Here is a 27,342-nt window from a genome sequence, read left to right as displayed (position 1 = left end):
TGATGGATACGTGCTACTAAATGCGAGAACAACGCCGTTACAAATGCATATACATTAAGTATAGAATAATAGTAAATATGAACCCGCGGGAATATAAGACAAATAAAGCGTACCATCAATGCTCCACAAATAAACATCGTTATGCAAATTGTAAGCGTAAGCCTACTACTGGTGAGTGCTAAATATGAATACAGGCTTTAATGGTAGCAGAAGAACCTCATTTAGAAGGGGAGTCACTTAGGTCTAGGCCTACTACTGGTGATAAATATGAATACAGGCTTTGATAGCAGCAGAAGAACCTAATTTAAAAGGGGAGTCACTTAGGTCTAGGCCTACTACTGGTGATGAATATGAATACAGGCTTTGATAGCAGCAGAAGAACCTCATTTAAAAGGGGAGTTACTTAGATCAAAGAGTTCCATATTTATATTTATCGTTTGATTTTGGCCATACTTGCAATCTTTTCCAATTCCAATAAGCGTTGCAATGAGATAAAAGAAAATTGTATTTGAAAATGTTTAAAGGAATGAATGTTATTGGTTCACACACACGCGGACGTCAAATTGACCAGTTCCAGATACCAAGCGAGAGACACGCGTACAATTCAACACAAGAAGTGACGCCAGTTTTCAAACGTTTATCATACGCCGTGTCAACCGTACATCGGTTAATATTCGCGTGTGAAAACCGTTAACGCTTTTTGCACGTATACGCACTTCTTTCAGGATGTTCGGTACGCGAAGCGGATATTTTTCCTACGCGCGCGCTATTTAACATAGGCCAACAATAGAAGTTTAAAAATGCATTATAGAATAGTTTGATTCACTTCTGTAACCGATATTCTATAAATCTTTATGTACAGATAAAAAAATAGGACCATGCTAATAATATATTAAATTAAAATAACGTTGTCGGTACCTCTCATCACTGCTTCTAATATTAGGATTGTGCGTTGTGATACCAATACAAAATTCACACCAAATACGTACAAATAACCTGTTAAATTGCAATTCATACTCACCACCCCCCCCCCCCCCCACCCGACTCTATCACACATTCACTCAGCATCTATCATTACCGTTTCTTCATTTTTAACTGGATTGCGACATGCTAGCGATAGAAAAATGTATGAAAGACCTACAAAAATACCAATTGATGCTATTAACATAATAATCAGTGGATATTAATTCAAATCTATATCCAAAATGAGTAAGAGATACTCTCAAGATCTTGAACGTTCCATTCGGGTAAATAGCCAAGTAGAATGTCTCCTATGCATACACGGTTAAATAGACGCTCGATTCGATGATCTTCCCGACTCACGAAATTGCACGAGCATCTCATCGTCGTCATTGAAATGGTTGTACTCAGAATGACGTAACGGGAGTGAGTTAGGTATGGCATTTTGGTGAAGATATTTGACACAATTGCCAGTAGTTCGTGTATTGTGTGAAGACTTCTTTAGGCAAGAGCATGTGCAGAAGGACCGGAAATCCTTCTCAGTACTATATACTGTCCTGTTAAAATTATTCCTATGTGAATTGCAATCGACGAAAGTTCTTTCTAAGTCATTATCATGTAGATGGTTCATTTCATAGCTATGGTTTCTTTGCTGTAACTGATTCTCCTCTTGTTCCCGGCGTTCATCCTCTGTATTTAACGTCAACAAACGCAAAACTAGTAAATTCATCACAGACGCTACAATCACAAGAGCAATGAGAATGTACAAAATACTGAAAGCAACGTAACTAGGTTTTTCCTGTAAGGCATTTTCTTTCTGAAGGGCTACGTAATCGCCGAATCCTACTGTGGTTAGCGTAATAAACACATAGTAATACGCGTCTACAAAGGGCCAATTTTCAAAATTCGCAAATGCTAACGCTCCAAGGAAGGTTGCCAGTATACTCATGAATCCGCCGAGCATTACAAGCTCTGTATGGGATACATCGTCAATGTGAAAGCCAAGTAGTCGTTTTATCCGTTTGACAACAAACGCCATGAACACATTGAGACGCTCTCCAACACTCTGAAACATGACCAAGTTCAAAGGAATTCCACAGAGTGCGTAAAGCATACAAAATAACTTTCCCAATGTCGTTCGAGGTGCTGAATGTCCGTATCCTGCGAATAAAAATGAAACATGATCAAATTTAAATCATAAAGCATGTAATTTAAAACAGTAATAATATAAATTATTGATTGTTCTGATATCATCAGTAAAGCTTGGTTCCCACTAGGACGTAACGCAAGGACGTAGACGCATCGCAAGTGAGTTAACCAATCACACGCGACTGTTGGAATAATCAATCACTTGAAATTGGTCAAATAACTTTGCGTTGCATTACGTTCTTGCGTTGCGTCCTCTAGTAGTGGGAACCAATCTTAAGCATAAAGAAGAGTATACACGTGCGTTCACACTGAAATATCAATGACATGGTCTTTGTACTCTCGTGTTAATTTAGTGAACCGTTAGTGTCATACTGTCACTGACGTCATTGCTGTGACAAAAAAACATCAATTAAACTCAAATTTAATAGGATTGGTCAAACGACGAAATCGAACATGACTGATATTAGGTAATTACAAAACAAACACTTGATCTCTACGTTGCATTGATCTTCCGGAATATTATATATTGCATGTATATATGTTTTGTCTTATCTGAGAATAAATACGGCCTTAGCACGTTGAAACACCAGTTCTCGTCAGATCACCGACGTTAAACAACGTTGGGCCCGGTTAGAGCTTGGATAGATGCTGTATGTAGCTGGGGTATCATTGGGCATTTGAAATCAGCACTGCTGACCCCTATGGTAGCCCCTGCATATAGTACCAGCCTCTGACGTATTGACTTATGCCTCCCCTCTGGTTAAGGTGTGCACTGGACGAGAGAAGCCCTTGGTCAATGATAGGACCCGCCAAAGGTGCTTTAAACAATTCTGGCTTAATAATCATTCAGATAAATGTAAGACTAATTGACATTGACGATTACGACAGAAGTCGGCCATAAAAATATCCGAGGTTATATTTCGGTTAGCAATGTGTGCACCAAAATGCTTTTCTTGTCTTAAACAAATTAATGTATGCAACTAATCAGATGTACTTTTAGGTTTGCGCAAACCCAGTCTGAGTTTCCATTTTGTTCAGCCGTAGTAACCTATGAGCTACCGCATAGTAACTGTTTCCTAATGCTTCTGTTCTTTTGAATATAACTGCCTAAAATAGCGGCGCGAAAATCTATAAAAGTTCATGAGATTGAAGATAGGGGACTCACTAATGCCGAAACGCTGTTTCATTGCACAAGAGGTCTATTAATTGTATTATTTTGTGCAAGGCAAACTCTGATAGCTTAATCAAACATCTTCGCATAGCCAAGTATATCGTTTGGCAATCAGCATTCTAGCAGCGGCTATGGCAAAGTATTAGTAATAGATAATGCAGTCATCGATTTGGTTTAACTGTCAAATATGCTAGTAGCGTTTTGCTGTTTATAATTATGCAAAGAGATTATAACTGCCATCATTTCTAATTCGGTTTGATGGATCTTAGGTGATTTGTCGATTAAGAAACGCTCGATACGCCGTCGGAGAAGAGAGAGTGCCTTTTGGGCGTGCATGCAGAATGTAGGCCTAAAGCGTGAGACCTACACTAGAGACGCAACGCAAGGACGTACGCGCAACGCAAGCGAGTTAATCAATGACAAGCCACTGTTCGAATAATCCATCGCTTATTGGTCAAATCACTTACATTGCGTTCCTTGCGCTGCGTGGGAACCAAGCTTGACGACGCGATTTATGTGTGATATACGATACGAAATTAATACATTTCGGGATGAGTGTCCCCCACCCCCCATCCCTTTTTTTAAATGATAGAACATTTCTATTAAACATAAGACTATCGATATTTTGTTTTGACAGTTTGGACATTTTTAGACCTACAGTTCTTAAAGCTATTTAATGTTTCCATTTTGTGTATGTTTCCTATTGTATTTTTCTGTGTTTTTATGTATATATTTTTATCTAAATATTTTTTAGGAATCCTATAATTGGCGAATTTTCGCTGTTGGATGTGGGTAAAAATAAAATAAAGATGATAGGAATGATAATGACGTTGTAAGTGAGTATGATGTTTAATGATATGAATGGTGATCATAAATTATGTTACATGTGATAATGACGTAACTATTAGGGATGATTATGACGATGAAAGTTAATATGAAACTATAACATAACCATTCTAATATATTTCCACCTTACATTAGGCCTACATTTATATAAATGCAACCTGCTGTCTAACCGCAAATTAATATAATATAATTTTAATATAAAGATGAGATAAGATAAGATGTTTATGAAAAATTGAAAATTATATTGAATCTAATTTTCATATTTTGGATTATAAAATAATGTTGTGATGAAATAGTGAATTCTAGATTGTTTCTTATAGCCTATATAATCAACGAGTCAGGAGTCATAAAACGTCTGCAGCACACACAATAATGAGATCGATACAGCTGTTGCACTAATTAAGTAAAATAATTAACAATAACTTATTTAAAAGGGCTTTTTAATGTTGGTGAGTGAAAGAGGTCAGAGTTCACTCTAAACAAGTCAATCAGTCAGTGTTATATTATTTTAAAAACTATTCAATATAATAGAGTCTTGTACAAACAAAAAACATATTAATACAGCGTGTGATAGGCCCAAATATGGTAGTGATATGCTTTAATATGGTAGTGATATGACATCATCATGTCCATATATGGGCACATTAAATATTTTTGTCACACAAAATGTGAGTGTAGACAGAGCTTAACGGACAATACAAGAATTAATTTTTGTCGCCACAACCATGCACCCAAATACGCATAATATTTATGCTACAGAATCAACTAAACTGGGTCCGACTTGACGAAAATTACCAAACCCATGAACAATACATTAACATGATGGCATATGTCCATGTCTTTGCACTGTAGCAAGCGGGTTGGGAGGGAGTGTGTGTGTGGGGCGGGGGGGGGGGGGGAATAGGTGTCGTGGGTAATAATAATGAGAAAAAAAATGTATTGTTTTAACTATCGTTCTTCTCGTTATGAATTTTATATTATATTATTTATTAAGTTGTATATTATGAAGGAAATAAATGTTACTATGAAATAAAATGAAAACGTAAGCGACCATTTTGTTCAAACGAAACATCTTCCACACAAGGCCACATTATTAATTTTAAAACAGCAGGTGACACATACATGTATAATGAGCCTGTAAACACTTTGCTGTTTTTTAATTTACAAAATATACACTTTGGTGATTTGTATATTATATGCGATTACCAGCTACAACACGTGACATTACGTGCAAACCTGCGTCACACGAATATAAATAAGCTATGAGTTCGTCGTAAAATTGTGTTTTCTGTTAATGAAAGTGACTGATCAATTTTCAGGAAATATTAATATTTTATCGTGGTGTTTTTAACTTCTAAAATGATAAAGAGCCATATATCATACGTTGTACACACAGTGTAGACGGAATACATTAGCAAGTACTGCGAATTTTAATATACCCTACAACAACAAAGTATGTGGTACAAAGCTTTTTATATTTAGACCAGCATGCCGCAGATCTGTCACACTAGAAAGTTTTATCATTTCTATGAAATGTTTAATGTATGATAAATGAATAGGCCTACACCACGGGGTTAACATCCGCAGTGAAATTCATAACATATTGACGCCAAGCGTCTAAAAACCAATCCTAACTGAAGGTATAAATGAATACCGCATAACAATATACAATTAACGAATAGGACAACTAAACAAAACACATCACAACGTAAATTAGACTAAATCTGAACTCGTGTTAACCTCTATATGTCCTATTTAAAGGACGAGGTAAAACGCTGTATGCGGATGCTCTCCTACTCATTAAAATCAATTCTGACATCATTTCGCGGTTTTTTTTCAAACTAAACTGATAGAAAATATAATTGAATACCGCTTAATAATATACAATCAACGAATAGGATAACTAAACAAAACACAACACAATGTAAATTAGACTTATAAATATCAAAAATATTTCCTAGTTGAATCTGAACTCGTGTTAACCTCTATATGTTCTATTTGACGGACGACGTATAACATGGTATGCGGATGCTATGACGTCATTTCGCGGTTTTTTTAAAGTTCAAAACATGAAATATTACTAGCAGTTGTCACACCACAACTCCCATGCTACGACCATCCGGGTTAATGTCTTGTTTGAATGAGGTGAACCGAGGTTGTGACATTTATTTTTTTTCTCTTAATAGATGTATTGTCCCCCAAAAACATTAAAAATGAAGATTAATAGAATCACTTATTCACTTCTGTAAAAAAAAAAATTATTATTTCACTTATAAGAAAAAAAAAACCGGTTAATTTGAACCAAAAATCATTGTCTGAGAGACAATTTAAATTACAATTTTTCAATCCAGCTTTTGGTCAAAGTGAATAACTATTACGTGACATTATTCATGGCATGACATATTCAACAAAGATATTTTTAAAACATATTTTTTCAGGGGGACAATACATCTTTAACTAAAACTTATTATTTAGTGATTAATAATTTAGTGATTAATACGCGTATTAAGTCTTTGAACAAGAAACTAACCAACAAAAAGTTAACTTTAATTTATTTAAGACGCTCGATAGTGATTATTTCATACAAAACATAGGCACCCTAATGTTCGGCAAATAGGCCTACTCCAATCAATATCACAAAACATTAATATTAGATTACTTATTATCAGTTCACATTCTCCACTATTAATAATATTATTCAAATATATGAATATAATCATCATATAGAATTTTGGAAAAAATAATCAACGTTTATGAGTCCATCTTGAATTGAATGTCAGAGGGTTAGGCCATGGAAAACAGCCGGCACATAGATTTTGACGGCGGAGCGGAGCAGCATTACACGACACACTCACATATTGATTTCGGTGTTATCTGCTAATCGCGTATCACAAACATCTTCATGTTTCAAACAATCTTGGCGTTACTATTAGTACCATTCAATAGTACAATTAAATGACTTTAATATATAAACAAAATAAATAACGCCTAGTGAATACAAAATCAACCATACGCTACGAACACAACGAAACACAAAATGTCTGAACATATTTTACATGATATATATTCTTCGTGATCATTAGCTTGTGTCTTTGATCGATGATGTTTGAATAAAGTGTTAACTTGTTTATCCATGATTACATATTTAACATTCTGCTACGGTGAAAATGTGTACGGGCTGCTGGTAAGCTGTAATAAACAAACTCTAGGCCTACGTTCTCGATTTAATCAAATTGTACAGTCGTAGATTCACACTACAGTACATAAGTATTATTAAATACCGCGTACTAAGGTCTGCTTGTTGATTGTTTGTTATATAGGCCAGTCGCTTTGTTAAAACAATACGTCAATGGTTATAAACATATCATGTTGATATATTAATTGTGCTTACACTCAGGAGTTTGGAGGTCCCCCTCGTTTCCAATTCATTTTCATAAAGCATCCACCCACAAAAATCTCGCACACCGTACGTAAACTTATTAAGCTAAATCCATGAATTTCCCCCAAAACACCCCCCCCCCCCCTCCTTGCCACCACCGCAATAGCTTAACGTACGCTGTGTCATAATACTAACTTTTAAAACTATACGTATAAACAAGTCTAAAGATAATGTAATACTTATTTAAACGCGATTGGCGTTTCATATACATTTAACAATAAGCATTTATATATAGAAACTGCATACACATTGCAATTAGTAATTTTGTGTCATTAACATAGCAGGAAGATTAACCATTGTCATTCAATGCAACATTGAATGAATCAATTCCGGGAATCACGTGGTATCATGAAGCGACCAATCATTCTCAACATATCTAGCGTACGCAATTATCAATACACAAAATTAGTCTTTTTTTCGGCCGAGCAAGCAGGCTGACACATGATGTTTATATATTATGTATATATGTCAAAATCAATTACTGAATTCATTCAAACGATATATGAAAATTAAAATTCATATTAACAGACGAGAGCTGCCAATCTATTAGGTACAGCAGATCTATCATTGGATCCGGTAGACTGATATCAATGTATGTCTTCTTAATCTACACTGATAGTTAATGTTTTACTTATTTTTACGGGCATGCACTCTGTACTTGCCTAAAGAAGAAAAGATATATCATATTTCGCAGGGCCTCTCTCAGAGATTGGGAGGGGATTTCTAAAATAACATAGTATTATTTAATATTATTATTTTCTTTATTTATACGGTTTTAGTTTTACGGTTTCTTTAGGCACATGTGGACAAGGATTACCGGCCAATAGTAAATCATTCACTGTTCTATCAACAGTATAGGTGGTAATCACCATGAAACAGGAGCTATATGTGAACCAGTTCAAGATCACCGGGGTAACCCCCCACTCGTCTCAAATAATGAACTGGGTTCTTTAAAAGTGCACACCGGTAAACTGTGTACACTCTGGACCTACGGTTTATAGTCCTTTTACGAGAAAACTTGTTCCACCAACAGAAATATAGGAGCAAGTTTGCCTCGAACCCTTGCCGATATTGTTTGCTCTCTTTAGGTACGGTAAACGCGCCCCGTGTGTGTTTTTCCATCATCGTTTGAAATGCGCATTTTTAACATTAATAAATTTTCATCATTTTGTTTACGCCCGCGTACAATAAGTGGTATCATTTTCATCATCATTTAAACGCGCGTGCCTCTTCCTGTCGACATGATAGAAAGTTGCATCGCATTGTTTCTTTAATTATCAATACCAGCCAAAAAACACTATTAAATTTTATGTACTCGCAACAACAACAAAAGTCGACTATTTTGGCTCATTGGTTATAGCTGTGTTTCAGTACATGTTCTTTGCCTGATTTGTTTATATTATATATATATATATATAATATTAATAGTTTATGTAAATTTCGCCTGTTGTTAACGTTTTAGTCTTTACGGGGGTGTGATCTAGAAACTAGCATTCCATGATGTTCTACAGTATAATGTGCGCGCATAATTGCATAGCAAAACATTGCAAATGCGAATGTGCATTTTATACCGTGGATTTTGAAACTGTAAATGCCAGAACAGGGAAGCGGAGATGTATAAATAAAGACAACTTAAGTAGTACCGGTAGTTTACCGAAATATATTGCGGTTGGGATAAAACTTGAAGTAAAACTCTAGGTAATTACAAGGGCATGGATAACAATCCATTTATTTAACAACATCTTTATACAAGATTACACAATCAGGTAAAAGAAAACCTGTTTGCATTGCGGTCCTGTCTTGAATACAAAATTTAACTCCGTCCAGGTCCTAATTGGATAAATTGTTATACTTACAATAAGTATATATTTCAACACAAACAATAAATAAAAATATATATAAAATTAAATAATTAAATATTGTAACACATTCACAGTCAAAATTTTAAACGAACAACAATATGTTTTAAAAAAATAATGCAAATTTATAAAAACAAAAAATTAACAAAACCAAAATGTTTATTTATTTGTTTTTAGTATTTATAGGCCTATGCCATTTTTAATGTCTCTGCCTGATTTCGTGTGTAGTTTTTTTGTTTGTCCACGTTTTTATATTGTATTTTATGGAGACAAAATAAATGAAATTAAATGAAAAAATGCTTGCTTTCATAGAGAGCTCTAATACACAAATATAAATATTCAAATTGTGTAACGTTATGCATCATAATAATCCCAATTGCATTTGAAATAAGCAGGTGTGTCGACGTCGCGGTAATTATCACTACGGGAAAACCGTTACCACAATCTATACATAGGATTCTGTTGGATCAGCAGAAATTAATACAAAACTAAAATGTTAAACCTCGAGAAAAGGGAAAATTGTAATAACTGATATGCTTGACGTCACCCTGTAAAAATGTCACTGGGGTTCTTCTCTAGTCAGGTCAGAGTAAAATTTGAAATGTCGAAGATGCTGAACATATTTTACATGATATATTCTTCGTAATAATTAGCTTGTGTCTTTGATCGATGATGTTTGAATAAAGTGATAACTGTTTAGTCATGATTACATATTAACATTCTACTGCTGTTTCGCACCTAAACCTGGCCATAAAACTTCATGGTCACTCACCATCACCGCCGCGCAGTGGGTGAATGTTTTTAAATTGGGTAAGCTCGAGAGTAGTGGTGCGAAAGTACAGTAGCACCGTAAATGCAAGCATATCTACAGTATGTTGCATTTACTCAAACATTCTCTATCATTCCATTTATTTGGAATGGAGTTATTCCGCGAATGTATTACATATTTTAGAGACAAAAAAACCATAGAAGTGTTACAAAACAACCAATGTCTCAATGTATATATTTTAAGTCCCGCCAATGTAGGCCTACTTTATCTCACATCTGAGTGTTTTCTTAGATGACATGATAAATCAGACATATTATGTTATTACATTACGCTTAAGACAACCCAGTTGAAGAAGACAACTCCACGACGTAAAATGTGGAAAACATAATAAGTTAAACCCTAAAAACGTAATACAAACTCAAACAACGTAATACAAACTCAAACAACGTAATACAAACTCAAACAACGTAATACAAACCCAAACAACGTAATACAAACTCAAACAACGTAATACAAACTCAAACAACGTAATACAAACTCAAACAACGTAATACAAACTCAAACAACGTAATACAAACTCAAACAACGTAATGCAAACTCAAACAACGTACAGACAAACTCAAACAACGTAATACAAACTCAAACAACGTAATACAAACTCAAACAACGTACAGACAAACTCAAACAACGTAATACAAACTCAAACAAGGTAATAAAAACTCAAACAACGTAATACAAACTCAAACAACGTAATACAAACTCAAACAACGTAATACAAACTCAAACAACGTACAGACAAACTCAAACGTTATAACAACAAGTCGAACGACGTAAAAAACTAAAATAACGTCTAGAAAAACTTAATTTACGTGAAGAAAAACTCGAAGAACGTAAAACAACCTCAAACAGGTAAAAACAACCTCAAACATGTTAAGACAACCTCAAACATGTAAAGAAAACCCTCAAAAGACGTAAAGAAAAACTCAAACAGCGTAAAAAGAACCTAAAACTCACACACGTAAACGCAACATCAAACACGTAAACAAAAACTGACTCACGTAAAGGCAACATCAAACACGTAAACAAAAACTCAAACACGTAAAGGCAACATAAAACACGTAAACAAAAACTCACACACGTAAAGGCAACATCAAACACGTAAACAAAACTCAAACACATAAAGACAAAATCAGACGCCGTAAAGAGTGATTCAGACAACCACACCATGTAAAGAAAACTCAAACAATGTAAGAAAACACCACAACGTAAACAATAACTCAAATAAAGCAAAGAAAAACTCAACGTATTAATATGTAACTCAATCATCGTATCCGAGGTAAAGAAAACCTTGAACAGAAGTTCAGACATGAGAAGAAGATAAACGTCAACGTCGAAACTAGATATAATCCACCTCGAACGTAAGACAATAAAACTACAGACTTGGGGCAAGTCTATAGTAAGACGTGTTAAATGTGTATATGCAGGTCCTCAATGTGCATACTATCAGTAATTTTACGCGTAGGTGTCACTGACAGTCAAGATATTAATTAATAATCACAAATGCGACTGCAAATGATTCAGTAATGTTCTGAGCAGGCAGTAACAGCTTAATACGCGCGGAGCATCAGAATGTCTTTTGAGATGTATCATGCACAAACTGATGCGCAGGTCTTAAGAAAGATGAACGAGAAAGAATATCACATAAGGCATTTTAATGCACCGGACGTACCGTTTCAACAATTCGTTCATGTTGACAAAACGTTAAGTTGCGACGGGCCTGATGGATGGGAAATAAAGCTCCTGGTTGTAGCACATATTATACTAAAATTTTTGAGAGGCATTACAAAACAGCGTACATTCGTCTTTGAAAAAAAAAGTCCGTAGGCTTATACTTGTACGTCGAAATATATGTAGAAGAGTAGAATTCAGAAAATACACTATTGTAACCCATAGGTTACGAATAAAGCGTATAATTCCACAGTATGCTCGAGCAAATACTCTTCAAGAGTAGCCTATAACTAAGACGAAAAATATAGAGGATTTGTCTGTATATCTGCAGTATGTGTGCAAATAAAATTCCGCGCCTTTTCCTGTTTTCTGTAAAAATGGCGCCATACATTTTGAGCAATGTCTGACTACAAAACTAGTTTATTACAAGGATAAAGGTTTGCATTCAAATGACCCACGGCTTATGAAACGTTAAAGAGAGCAAGGCAAAATGTATACGACGAATAAGAAATGACATTCATCCTCCATTAGGCTAGGCTGTAATCGTAAAAGCGAATCCCACACACATTTATACTCGCAACCTACCCGGGGGCATTGTACCATTCTGACAGCTCTAATAAAGATATTAGAAGACATTTCACGGTACATGAAACATCTTCTTAATATATATTTCTGTTGCTAAAGATGTTAGCTTAAAAATCTTGAATTCTCGCTTAATAAGCCCAGTAGTAATGACCGATTTGGTAAATTACTCTTACAAATTCATCATGCGAATATTCACAACGAACTAAAACTATATAGTAATTTATCACGTAACATTCAAATGTAATCTAATAATGTAGTTCACTCAAAAGCATACGAACAATCTGGAGACAATAAGAAACACAATTATACGCGACCGTTTGAATGTTTATGAAAATATACGCGCGCGTTTAAAGGCTGATGAATAGGTACGCTTGCTTTCAAAGGATGATGAAAACGCATGCGCGCGTTCAAAGGATGATGAAAACGTACGCGTGCGTCCAAAGAATGATAAAAACGTATGCGCGCGTTCAAAGGATGATAAAAACGTACGCGCGCATTTATGTATTGATGATCAGGCGACCGTTCACATGCTTACGAGAATGTAGGCCTACGCGCGCGTTTCTTCGTGTCATATACCTGCATAATTAAATGTTCAAAATAATAATAATTTGTTGTTAACATTTCTGTATCTTAAATGCGGAAAAATGCTATCATCTTTCATTCCATTAACAAGTAAACTGAGTTCGTGATAATTCTGTAGAATAACCAAAACATAACACTATCACATTTTACGTCAATTTAATACATTTAAAGTAGATTTACGATTTCATGGTATATATTTTCTTGAATGAAGTTCACCCGGAATTTATACTCGCCGTTTTAAATTACAATGGCATATTACAAGATTGTAAATTTCTTTAAATATTTAAGAACTGTCAAGCTATAACCCCCATAAATAACGTCGTTCAAATAATTGAAGTCTATGCGAAGAGTGACATAACAAACAGGGAGTGGCTTATTGCAAAATTTATTATGCTATAGCATGTATTTTGGAATCTCTTCGTCGTCATTGTGAGTTTGCGTAAAGCATGATTCAATGAATTATGTAGTTTATACTTAATGGGTCCCCCTCTCCACCCCCATTCAAGTAATTACACTATACATTACTACTACATTATTTATAATAAATATGACACGCAAACGCGGACAAATAACATTACAGTTTTGATTAAAGTAAATGATTCGAGACTGAATGCATATATTTAGGTGAATTATTGAGTTTAAACTTAATGGATCAAATCCCCCCCCCCCCACCAGCACATCCACTCTTCACCTCCATTTAAGTATTTACAGTACTGAGAATACATTATTTATAATAAATATGACACGCAAACGCGGACAAATAGTATTACAGGAGTTTTGTTACATTATACGAGACTGAATGCATCTTTATCTATCTGTTCATAATACATATGACACGCAAACGCGGACAAATAGTATTACAGTTTTGGTTAAAATTAAATTATACGAGAGTGAAAGCACCTTTATGTGCCACTAATTATTCCAACATATTCTATTTTTCTTATGTACGCGTTAAATAATATTCCAGTAAGGTTTTGTAATAAGAATCCATCAATAAGCATCATTACCCTGCATAATTGAGGACAGTTGATATCGACCTGTCGTCTAAAAAAATTGCCAAAAAAAATGCAAAAGCATGTTTAAGTCAGAAGCAATTTTGTTAATTGATAACGTTTCTTCTGTCGGACTGCGTGCATAACATATAAATACAATGATACACAACACAATATCTCAACTTACTAACAGAAAGACAAATCGTCTTCCGTTTAATTTAATCACAAACTGATCATAATGTACGATGCTGTTGAGTTGCAGCATATTTTATGGCATATGAGGGTGTTACGTTATGCTTTGGATTGGGTATTATTATGGAAGGAGGTCAGCGAAACAGTAGGGGCCTAGGTTTTTTTTCTCCTGACTTGCCCCAAGTTTGTAGTTATTATATACTAATGTATATTATTAATAATAAGTAGGCCTACGTTTTGTTATAAGTATGAAACGCCATGTGTGCCAAAGTATTTATCTTTTACCAATATTACCCCCAATCTCAAACCAAAACCTTGACAAAAGATGCAACGCAAAACCGATATCATTAGATGTGTTACAAGCTAGATGAGTATTATTTGGACATATTAAAGAAAAATCAGTCTTCCCTGGAAAAAATAAACAAACACCTAAATATAGCAGTCGACTTATACTTCAGTAACTAAGATTAAAATCAGAGGGAAACCAACTACCACACTTTACCAACAACATTCCAAACTGCAACGGACCTTCAGACAAAAAGGAACATAGCCGCTGACAATACTTTGGAGAAACTTCACAGTACAAATAGACAGAGCGGCTGAGGTGGAAGAGTCGGCGGAACGGTGTTAAGCAAGTAGTATACCGACGCAACATAACGCAACGCTACGACGTATTGACGCAAATTGCTGTATTAAATTGCGTAATCACAAGTGGGAACCGACGACGCAACAATGCTGCAAACATCGCAGGTTTGATTTCACGCAGGCAGGGGGAAAAACACAATTATTAGAAGGGCATTTCCATACGTTGCATAGATTGCGTTACGTTGCGTCGCTAATGGGAACCAAGCTGAAGTCAAAATGCAGCGTAGAACCTAAAGCGTGGTTCCCATTAGAACGCAACGCAGCGACGTATCCACGCAAAGTGCAGTATTGCGTAATCACGAGTGGAAACCGACGACGCAACAATGCTGCAAACATCGCAGGTTTGATTTCACGCAGGCGGGGGAAAACACAATTATTAGAAGGGCATTTGCTTACGTTACGTAGATTGCGTTACATTGCGTCGCTAGTGGGAACCAAGCTTTATTAACAAACACAGTAGTGTGTAAAGTTGTTTACTAATTATTTTGGCGTCGATAGCCTGTCCTAATATATATTAAGGTAACACATTCTTTTCTCCATTACTCCCACGTTAAATGAAAACATTTGACATTAGCACAATAATTTCACGAAGTAATCCAAGAATTAACGAAATGGCAATATTCGATGCATTAAAATGTTAGCACTATCCTCGTGTTTAGTCCTCTATAAGCACATTCAATTAACCTCTAAAATAAATTATGAAAAATGTCAAAAATAATCACGAAAATTAAATAATGTTGTAGGCCTATTAAATAACTGGTGACAGGTTTGGAATGTGTGGGAAATGCGTTTTGAAACAGACCAAAGTGGGCGGCATTATTACCGTATGGTGTGTAGGTAGGGTTTGATATGAATCAAATGATGATAATGACGATGATGATAACGATGATGATGATTATGATGATGATGATGATGATTATTATTATTATTATTATTATTATTATTATTATGATTATGATGATGATGATGATGATGATGATTATTATTATTATTATTATGATGATGATGATGATGATTATGATGATTAGAATGATTATGATGATTATAATTATGATGATTATAATTATGATGATAATGATAATAATGATGATGATGATGATGATGATAATGATAATGATAATGATGATGATGATAATGATAATAATGATGATGATGACGATGATGATGATGATGATGATGATGATGGTGATGATGATGATGACGACGATGATGATGACGATGATGGTGATGATGATTACGATGATGACTACAACTATCACGACGATAACGATGATGATGATGATGATAATGATGATGATTATAATGGTGATTCAGCACCTTAAAACAAAGATATATGCAGTCATCATCATAGTTGTCCTTGTCCTCAGAATATTTATAAATAGGAATACAATATTAATATTGTAATGAAATCATATTCAAGAGACTGTACTTAATAATTAATTCGGCACTGGCGCCCGAAATAAATGTAAAACCCACGTAAACATAGAGCATGCGCAGATGTGTTAACATTAATGTTGACGCTATCTCATCTATCAGCAGAATTAAGCGATCACTATTCTATGTCATTGATGTTTCAATCCATTGATTATGTTTCACAAATAATTAATTGTTCAACATACCGCTGTCGGGCGTCGACGTTCGACGAAAAAGTTGTGTTGCAAGTTTAGGTAATTCACCAAAGTTTAACTAGCCTTGCATGGTAAAGGCAACTGAGACAGCATTGTTCGACGAGGCTCGAAGAAACGTCTTGACTCGTCGGTGCTGTCTGAGTTAAATCCCAACGAGACGAGTCGTCTTGCGATAGAATCGGTCGTCGGGAGAACTTTAAACATTTTTAAAAACAAGTTTAATTTTCTCCCGACGAGACAACTCGATCGTACGTCGGGCCCTGTCGTCTGACGCTGTCTGAGTTGGTCTTTACAGACTTGGTTCTGGGCGGGAAAGGAAAGGAGATCAGGCTATCAAATGCAATAACTATTTTCATCAGGATTATAATAGGCTTATAAATTTATTGAGAACAATATACCACGACATTATTAGTCTTATCTAGGCTAATTCGTCACTTATGACAAGAACACAAAACCAGCGCGTAACAGTTCGTCTAAACATAATATCAAACTGACCAATCAATCAAACGTTCATGATTACATCATCATTTATTAGCATGAAGCCCCTTGTATACGTAATGACGAATGCAAATTCCCATAAAGCCATACATCTAATCGCATTACTAATTTATCTATTAACGCTTATTGGTGTTGGCTTCGGTGTAATTATACTTTTAAGTGAGTGCAAGAAACATTATTGACATTTTTATGCATGTGGAGTGCATATTAATCGGTGTAGCATAGCGTGTTTGTTCAAACGTGGTGTTTCACGACGCGCGCCATTATCTTGTTTCATCACCGACAAGATATCTTCCAATTAAATAGTTACTACAAATTTATATATTTTATTCAATCGAAACCGGCGGCGTGCTTTTCCAACCCGAATCCTCGACTCAGTATGCGGATCCCACCGATATAATAAACACGAGGGCCTAGCAAGGCAATGTCGTCATGGTCTCGGGCATACCTCCATGGTCTCGGGTCATCGCAAATCGAAAGCCAACTGATAAATTAAAATTAAAGACAATGTTTACAAAACATAATTTCGTGGTGACGAGTTTGTATTTAGTTAATAATAATAATAATAATAATAATAATTTGTTTATGAATAAACTCATCAGATTGGATGGTTTGAATTTTGTACGAATGAATTATTGGTGGACGGTATGTATTATGTATTTTTTGACGGGTTTGGCTTTCCATACTATACACATGTCAAAGTTCGTATCCAACTATCTCGGCTATATGCTGTTGGTCTTTTGCTATGTCCATTCATTGTCTATTGTCATTGCAAATATATTTCCGATTGAAATTAGAATGCCATACCAATCAATTATTGCTAATGCTGCTTTTGCCCAAGGCGAAACACAAACACTATATAGTTATTATAATAACTAATGTAACGAACACTGGTGCCATAGTAAAAGGAAATAAGTCATGAAGCGTATCATTTCAATAAGAGTTCACATTACTTGTTTGTTCTATAGAGCCTACTTGAGAATAATATTCCTCGAATTTCACTCGAAATATACACTCGAGTATCCGCGTGTTATTACACTTACAATCTGAGGCATTGGTCAACTCACTTACGTTGCGTTACGTCCTTGTTTTGCGTCTCTAGGGGGAACCAAGCTTAATGCTTGGTTCCCACTTGAACGTAACGCAAGGACGTAAACGCAACGCAAGCGTTTTAACCAATGACAAGCGAAGTTATAGACAGTTAGCAATCACAAGCGAATAAGCCATCGCTTGTGATTGGTCAATTCACTTGCGTTGCGTTTACGTCCTTGCGTTACATTCTAGTGGGAACCAAGCTTGAGAGTTGATGGATGATTTTCAAATAAAATATTTGGTTATACGGTTTAGCATCGTAAAGCTTGGTTCCCTCTATCGACGCAATGCAACCGACGCAAACACGTAGATATAGACATTTGGTTCCATGCGCATACGTGTATTATGCAATAAAATACACGTACACGTCATACATAAATACTGCGTGGCCATCATCCTGTTCAATATTAATTATCACCATGTCTAGATTATCAGCTTGAGCGACTGTAATCGTCTGTGTCATGAACATAAATAGTAGCTCGATACACTCGCTGAAAAAATGATTAAAATTGCAATGACCTTCACGACTCATACAGCTTGAAGAAGAAAGTTATTATGACATCTTAGAAGATGGAAACAGATGCATTATGAAAATGCGAAATTATATTAGCACATAATATAATGGGAGAAATACAATCTTTCAAGCGAAATTGACGTTTCGGGTGGGTAGCCTAAAGCGTGGTTCCCACTAGAACGCAACGCAACGACGTATTGACGCAAAGGGCTGTATTGCGTTATCACAAGAAGTGAGAACCGACGACGCAACAGTGCTGCAAACATCGCAGGTTTGATTTCACGCAGGCGGGGGCAAACAACATTATTGGAAGGGCATTTGTTTACGTTGCGTAGGTTGCGTTACGTTGCGTCGCAAGTGGGAACCACGCTTAAACGCTATGATGACGTGTTCATGAGCACACGCGATTATATAGATTTCCTCTACTGTGGGCCTACACCGTGAAAGATTGACATGTTTCCTCCTGTACCATACGACGTTGTATACGCGTTTAGAATGTTGAAGTGTCCGTCGCACTTTCTGAACGAAAAGCTCTGTCTACACTATCAAACTAGTTTGACAAAAAAGGGCGATATGCCTAAATACGGTGGTGATATACCCAGATATGGTAGTGATATGATATCATCTTGTCAATATATGGACACGTCACATGTTTTTGTCACATAAAGTTTTACAGTATAAAGACAATGCTTAGTTACACATTCATTTATGAATGAATTCAAGATTAGAAATGTGTATGCGTTTATGTGCAGCACAGCGTACAAGCCATTTTGCATTTTGTACATAAAGTTCATGTTTAACGTGACTACCCACCCATGTGAAACGCGTAATTACGTCACGTTTGCACGCACAAAATCAGACCATTATTATGACACGGCACGTGGAGAGACTGGAATTTCTTGCGTTATGCCCTATTTAGAACCATCAGACTTCGTGTTGGGTTACAAACCATCGCGAGACTTTTGATAGTTGACACGCCGAACAGGTTATGATGACGTCTCTACACACGGCACGTGCACGGGGCAATTCCAAAGTAATTATAGTTCCATATAGGTCTTTTATTTATGTACGACATGTTTCGAGGTGACGTGCCGAATGACCATCAGTTATATTTAGCATGAATGGCCGTGAATCAATAGACCTAGCACAATTTCAGTCGTTTGATTTAATTACAATTTATAAACTATTGTCTCAATTATGTTTATGAAAAATATAAATTCGGCAGGTGACTATTAAGCACTGTCTACACTATCAAACTTTGTGGCAAACAAATGTGATGTGCCCATGTGGACATGATGATGTCATATCACTACCATATATTTGGGCGCATCACACATTTTTTGTCAAACTAGGGCTTTTTCATTCATCAAGCCATTTAGGATATTGAAATTATATAACACATTTTGATAAATAAAGAAACTTTCAATTTACATTTAAAATAGTATTACATTATATACATTATTGTAACAACAAACCCATTTAGGCCTATAGCGTTCGAAAAGGTCTCTCTGTTAACTTGTTATAGGCACGACATGTTTCGAGGTGACGTGCCGGTTATATTTAGCATGAATGGCCGTGAATTAGGCCTAATAGGGCCAGCACATTCTTAGTTTGATTCAATTACAATTCATAAAATATTGCCTCAATTATGTTTTTGAAAAATATTAATTCGGCAGCTGACATTAAAAATTATATAACACATTGTGTATATAAAAATTACAATTTACTTTTAAAATAGTTAGTAGCATTATTAGGCAGGCCTACAATGCATTTATTTAACGTACCGTACTCCATGTCATTGAAACATGTGAATTGTATAAACTCATTTTGGCCTATGTGTATATAATATTACAATGCGTTTGTATACCTCATGTCATGGGAGTATGTTAGTCACTTGCTTTAGGGAATCACATGATTTTTTGTTCAATTATTTGTGTAAAAATATTAGGCCTACACTATGGAAAGAGTGAAAAGTGTAATTTCACTCCTCCCTTGAACTATAACTGATTAGCTTCGTATAAATTGAACACATTGATATTATAATAATATATAATATTCCATGGTCTTTTGGGTTGATACGAGAAGGAAATGTAAAAAGACGATACTTTGGCTACATACGCAAGCGAGTTGACCAATGACAAGCCACTGTTCGAATAATCCATCGCTTGTGATTGGTCAAATCAGACATTGCGTTACGTCCTTGCGTTGCGTTCTAGTGGGAACCAAGCTTTACCGTTACGTTACGTTGATACGTACGTTTTCGTGAAATTCTCGCTTGTACTCGCTTTTAGGGAATAAGAAGTACACATATACATGCGTAAAGATAAACGTGTTGAGCAAGCACGTTGCTGGCGATAGTGTTTCGTGTCCGTGTAAATATGCGTCTAATAATAATGTTATGGTTATTTTTAACCATTTATTATTCGTGAACTTAAACGTGTTTGTCTGGTATGGTTCGCTCAAGCATTAAGCACTAATTAATCACAGAGTATTGATTTCTAACGAATTGTGGGCCTATTTCTATATATTGTACTATACGTTTTCACACACTTCATCGCGGTATGTTTAATCAGGTTTATTCAATTTTGATAATAGATGAACTGTTTAATAATGGGTATTTTGTCATTGACGCTACAAAAAGATACAATTAATTTGAAGGCAAGAGCACAGTTTTGAAGACTTTGAGGTAAATATATCGGCGCTTAGGAAAACCAAGTTCCCATACTTAAATTTATTTTAAAGGTTCTAGAAACATGTCAACATATTACCTTTCGTCATCACTCTTTCAACGCATTCTTTTAAAGTCGCATAAACTCAACATTTTCTACATTACGTGAGATAATGAGTATAACGTTTGGTTTCCACTATAATGAATACAATACGCATGCACAACAACACAAACTAATTTTACCAATCCCATGCTCATGGAAACCAACCTTAAGAGTTCATATTGATAAGTTACAGATCTATAGGCAATAAGGATAATCATTTACCAATATCATTTAAATTATGACGAAATCGTCATCATTTGCTTACGTCATCATTTACATATTTGATAGCAGTCGTTTCGGCTGCTAAGCAACCAATTACGCTGACCTCCGACGTCCCCGCAGGGGACAAAGGTCATCCAGAGACCATGTGTTAGGATAGTAATAGGATGTTCAACAGTACTCAGAATGGATACTGAAAATGATGCCCCGCAGAAAAGCATATTATTGACACTCCTACGCTTTTGTGTAAAGCTTTATACTACAAAATGTAACGGCTTACATTGTTTTCAGAAGCTGTGTGAAGGATTCTACACATTTGTAATAGTCTGGATTAATACGTACCTACTACTTTTACTAAGCAAAACTCATCGAAGCGTGTATTCATTCTTTATTTCAATTCTTAATATATTACAACATTATTTCGTTGTCACAATTTATCAATATGACTCGATATACATTAAAATAAACAATTCATATTGAGTGCTCGTGTAAAATACTAATTTGCATCGAATATGTCTTATTGCAACATAGCAGCAGCTATTAATGTGTTGGTAAGCGAATCCATCGAACAAAATTAGTCAAACTCGTAAAGCGTTTTACTCTATAATGATCAAACACAAAGAAGTCGTTAACGCAATCCTCCTGTACCATGACTAAAGTAAACAAAAGCAGGTTTTAGCATAGAAAACAACAGCACAGCCTCTCACCGTTGTGTATACATCATGGATATAATAGCCTTACTTAATCGTCTATATGCTGTTAATAGTATGTATTTGTCGGTGATTTAAACTGGAATCTTCGTCATGTTATGTTTACACTCGTTTAACGCTTGTCGAAACGCGTAAAACGCGATACATAAATAATGTGCGTGATACACAGTAAAACCCGACCTATAAGGGGGAACCTTCGGGACTAAATTAATAGAGTCTCTCTTGATAGCGGTTTACCCTGATGATGGGTTCATACTGCTGCTGGTAAACATTTACTTTCGGGAGTGTCCTTTAATAAGGGGGCATGTCCCAAAAGAGGGGTTCTCGTTCGCGTTATGCAACGTATAGATATAATATTATAATATCACATTTATAGCGCCCTTTTCATGAGTAATCATGCCCAAGGGCGCTTTACATTGAATTATAACCCCGGTCATTTTTTGGATCAAACACGTATGGAAACATACTCCCATAATGCAGCTAGTAACAGCGCTAAGTTGTGTCTTGATCTACTGTTATACACCTTGGTGGGGAGAGGAAAATGTAAGTAAAGTGCCTTGCCTAAGGATATATACAAGTAATGCGGCGAGTGTTGGATTCGAACCACGACCTCCTCACGATCGGTAATCCAGCGTCAAACACACTGTGCCACACGCCCTTGTTTGTGAATGTTTAACGCTTATTACTGTACTAGCTTTCAAGATACACTACATTTGCATGTTTTTGTGATATTTTCGATACATGTTCATCAACAGCAGTGGCTGTAAATTGCACGTTTGTCTCGCTCTCGACAGCTGGAACACGATGATACTCTCACCTTCGCAACAATTATATCCTCTCCCTGGTGGTTTTCGACAAGCCATTAACAATGAACGCCAAGTCATTCAGAATACCGTGGCCAAACAAACGCATCCCCATGCTTAATATTAACAAGTGTATAGGCCTAGTTTAAATAATAAATAACCATGAGAGTACCAGCAAACCAATGTATAATTGTCAAACTCATGAGATTAATAATATTTAATGCAAATATATGCAGAATATACCACCGTACAATAAATATTCCAGATGTTCAGAATAAAATATTGGCCTTATTAAAAATGCGGATCTGTTTTTAATACGGTACAATCTCAGACCTATATCATTGGCCAATGTATTCATATGACGTGACAGTATCTGTTATATATTATTAAATAATAACAGTCTTACATAATAATTAAAATGGAATATCATATTGCTATATTAATTATATTGAATATTTGTATTTCTAATTTTACCATATGTTAGTTATTGTACATTGTAATATCATGTAGCCTAGTATTAAAATGTAGGCCTAAAGAGTCTCAAGTATACAGTTGAAAAAAAAACTACACAATATTCAGTGGACGTTCGACATTTGTTCTGTTTTGATCAAATCAGACTAAGCCACTAAATTCATTAATAGTCATCACCACAACCCTGCTATCAATATCTCTATTCAATGATATAAAATTCAAAATACTGTAGTACTAATGTAAAAATAATCAAAATTACATACTGCCATGTTACCATAACAATTATTCCGAAAAACACATTTTTCATTCACTCGGATTAATAATAATTTCATGGGTTACGTTCTGTCGTCGGCAATCATATGTTAAACTACAGTTTAAATGCATTCTCCATTCGGTATTACGAAATGAGCGAATTTTAGTAGACGATTTTAATTATATCAGGACACGGTTAGAGCGTAAATCCATGGCAACTATGGTATTATCTACCCAAGAGTGAATTACTTGTTCGAAGATATCAATCTACCGTCACTGGCAGCGTAATATTAATTGTAAACATCAATGAAAATTGTGAATGTTATTAAATAGATGAGTCGTGGAAGAACGTGGAAAATGGATCCCAAGAGACGCTCGACATTATAATACAACGTGTACTATATCAATATATCATACTAGACTAAATAATATGTATTTACGTGTATATTGTTTCTGCCTTTCAATTTAACAACAGTGGATTACCTACAGCAAAAAGGTACAAAACATTCCAAGAAAAACAACATTTAACAATTAGAATGGTATAGAGTAAAAGAGGAGAGAATTTGTTGTATTTATTTTATATATGTTTTGGCTTTATATATTTATTAATTTACTATAACATAGGATTCCATAGTAGATGATACAGGGAAGAATAAACTTGTATTTAAATGGCCTTTCGAAGAATACTTTAAACTGATAAATTTACATATATACACATCCCGGTATAATTCTGTTATAGGCCTGCTACACATAGATAATATTCACCCTGCAAAGCAGTATGGGAAAATAAAATTTAGATATCTTAAAATAATATGAAAACTGGATAAATTGTCTTTGAGGAGAATACACTGAGAATCGGGTGATTTTATAGGCCTACAACTATTTTATTGCATATCAATACAAATTCAAAAACCTCCTATTAAATGTAGTATAAATATTGTATTATATTAACTCAGACACTGAGTAACATAATATATTACAATAATAAATATCACTACTGCTCCTCCTATTTTATGAGATAAACGCGTTTTTTGGCTCAATAACATGAGATAAACGCGTTTCTTGTCTCAATAACAGTTCTCCATTTACGACAATATCGTAATATTGATGTAATGTCCAAATACGGTAATAAGTAATGATATGAATGGTATTAATCCAGGTTATTAGCTTACGTTCACACGGAAATTGAGAAGGCACTAAAACGAGATAATAAGTGCAGCTAATTAGTTAATTTGTCTCCAAATATGACTAAGATACCTCGAGCATTTCTCGCATAACCTACTTTAATTAAAGTTACTGTATCAAGGCATAAGACACAGAATCTGTAATACACATATAATTAAGCTAGCCGCTGTGACATTATAATTGTACGTGGGTCTAACATTTCTAATACATAATGCTGAACCCTAAGTGAACTATGGTCTTTCTGTGAGTAAACTAAATGTACAATACATATTTCGGTTGTACTGTAGGCCTACCATCTACAGTATCAGTAAGTGATAAAAAGGACAAAATAATGGCCTAAGACATGTCACCACGATATTATTGTCCGCCTTAAAACCTATAGTAGTTTTCAAGGAGTACTGATGTCTGAACTATCACTATGCACCCCACCCTTCCCCCCCCCCCTTCCCACTCCCACACCCTTTATCAAGTTCTTATTATATGAGCCAGCACAGCTAATGGATACGTCTTTTGGACCATGATTACAAACCTATTTGATTTATTATGTCTTTACGACGTAGTGGTGAATAAATGACTATAATATTATGGATAACTGTCAAAGTGTATGTTTAAGAAAATGTACGGGTAGAATGTCGTTGACATTGTATTAATTATGATATTCTATTGGCTGATCCAATTTGATATTATTTATTAATATGCATATTTAAACGTATAGCCTACATTGTCTCATATTAAAATAATACATTAATGTAGTGTAGTAGAGGAATAGCTGTTGCATTCTAGGCCCATATACGTCTATGTGTTTGAATAGAACTAAAATAAATCCGCTATTGTTGCTATTTCAGTAGGACTAATTAGCCTATTGGATCAAGTATCAAGTGCCAAATCCAATGCAATACTCGACCGTCTTATGGTGACTTACCTATTGTTGTAATAACTGTCATACAGAAATAAAAAGATCCAGCAAATTTCCATTGCACTCCAGCCTTATGAGGCTTCAACTGCAAGATTGTCATATTCAACTCCTTCATGTGCTCATCACTTATATTATATATTTCTTGAATTTCTGATTCCTTTGCAATCAAACTGTCTTTATTCTTTTCCTCGGTCTTAGCTTCCAAAGCGTCGAAGACGGCGGCACCAAATAGTAAATACATGAACGTAGCGATAATCAAAAAAAGCGTCCTGAAATTTTGCTTTTTCATTTTTCTGGTCTGCCCACCAGCAGCATGTTGAACACTCTAGCTAAACACGTATACTATTTTCCATTGGATTGGTCAAACCGGGGTAACATATCCATCATGATAAAAATCCTTATCTATGAAAATCCGATTCACTGATCTATATGAAGCAATTATCACTATGCAACTGAACGACTGCCGTACAATGCCCAAGCAGAGAAAGGACGAACGAACAACAGCGCATGCGTATTTCTTATGCAAATCAGCTCAATTATACGGCAATCCTAAAAAGTAGTGTAAATAATGCGGATGTCGCTTATCGCACAAAATCATCATTTTGCTAGTACCGGTATATCTACACTAAACGTATTATATTCAAGATGTTCGATATTGCATTGTTACTTCGCACAATAAAGCAGCTTATTATTAAATTGCAAAAGCAAATTCGTTTGATCAACACGCGAGGAAACCATACGAGGGAGGCAGACATGCCTTTTGTTGGCGTCTTCGGGATTGGGCCTAAATGGTCACAATTGGTGTTGAAACTATTATTTGTCAATGCCTTGCGGTGAACTGAGAACAAGTTAATTGCATGTAGAAAATGATGACAATTGACGTAAATAAATTTACAATTGTAAATGAAAAAAAAAAATGGAAATTTAAATTATTTTGAATAAATGAGTTATGCAATAATGTCAATTGCTATTTAAACAATTATGATATCCTACACCATATCTATACAAGATTGCTAAATATATCTCAATAGCTAAACTAGCCTATTATATGATAATATTTTAACCTAAAATATAGGAAAATAAGATCATTCACAGAATGTCTGCTCGCGTGCGATATTCGTGCATGGAAATCAAGCATAGGCCTAACATTTAAAATGAATGTTAACCCATTACACACGCAAAATATAATATTTGAAGAAAATAAATGAATATGAAAATACACGCATCGTACACTTACATTTGGATATAAAATATTTCAGCTAATATAATAAAACATGAAAGAGTAGTTAATGCGTGATTGATCATTTCCAGACTAAAATTCACTTTTCTTCTTTTACAACCTCTCCGGTCTATATCTTCTAAGTAA

General features: G+C 35.2%; 1 protein-coding gene across 1 annotated transcript; it reads right to left on the bottom strand.

Moving 5' to 3' along the window:
• Positions 1–1,044: 1,044 nt before the first annotated feature.
• On the bottom strand, positions 1,045–26,469 carry LOC140051118 (potassium channel subfamily K member 9-like). The gene is made up of 2 exons (XM_072096277.1): positions 25,983–26,469; positions 1,045–2,121 (listed from the first exon to the last, which is right to left on the bottom strand). The coding sequence occupies exons 1-2, from the start codon at positions 26,263–26,265 to the stop codon at positions 1,286–1,288; spliced, it is 1,119 nt and encodes a 372-aa protein (XP_071952378.1). The 5' UTR covers positions 26,266–26,469; the 3' UTR covers positions 1,045–1,285.
• Between the last annotated feature and the right edge of the window lie 873 nt (positions 26,470–27,342).

The sequence above is a fragment of the Antedon mediterranea genome, chromosome 1, assembly GCF_964355755.1.
Source record: "Antedon mediterranea chromosome 1, ecAntMedi1.1, whole genome shotgun sequence".
Taxonomy (NCBI): Eukaryota; Metazoa; Echinodermata; class Crinoidea; order Comatulida; family Antedonidae; genus Antedon; species Antedon mediterranea.
The sequence above is the reverse complement of the archived record's forward strand: the minus strand, read 5'-3'. Positions and strand labels throughout refer to the sequence as shown.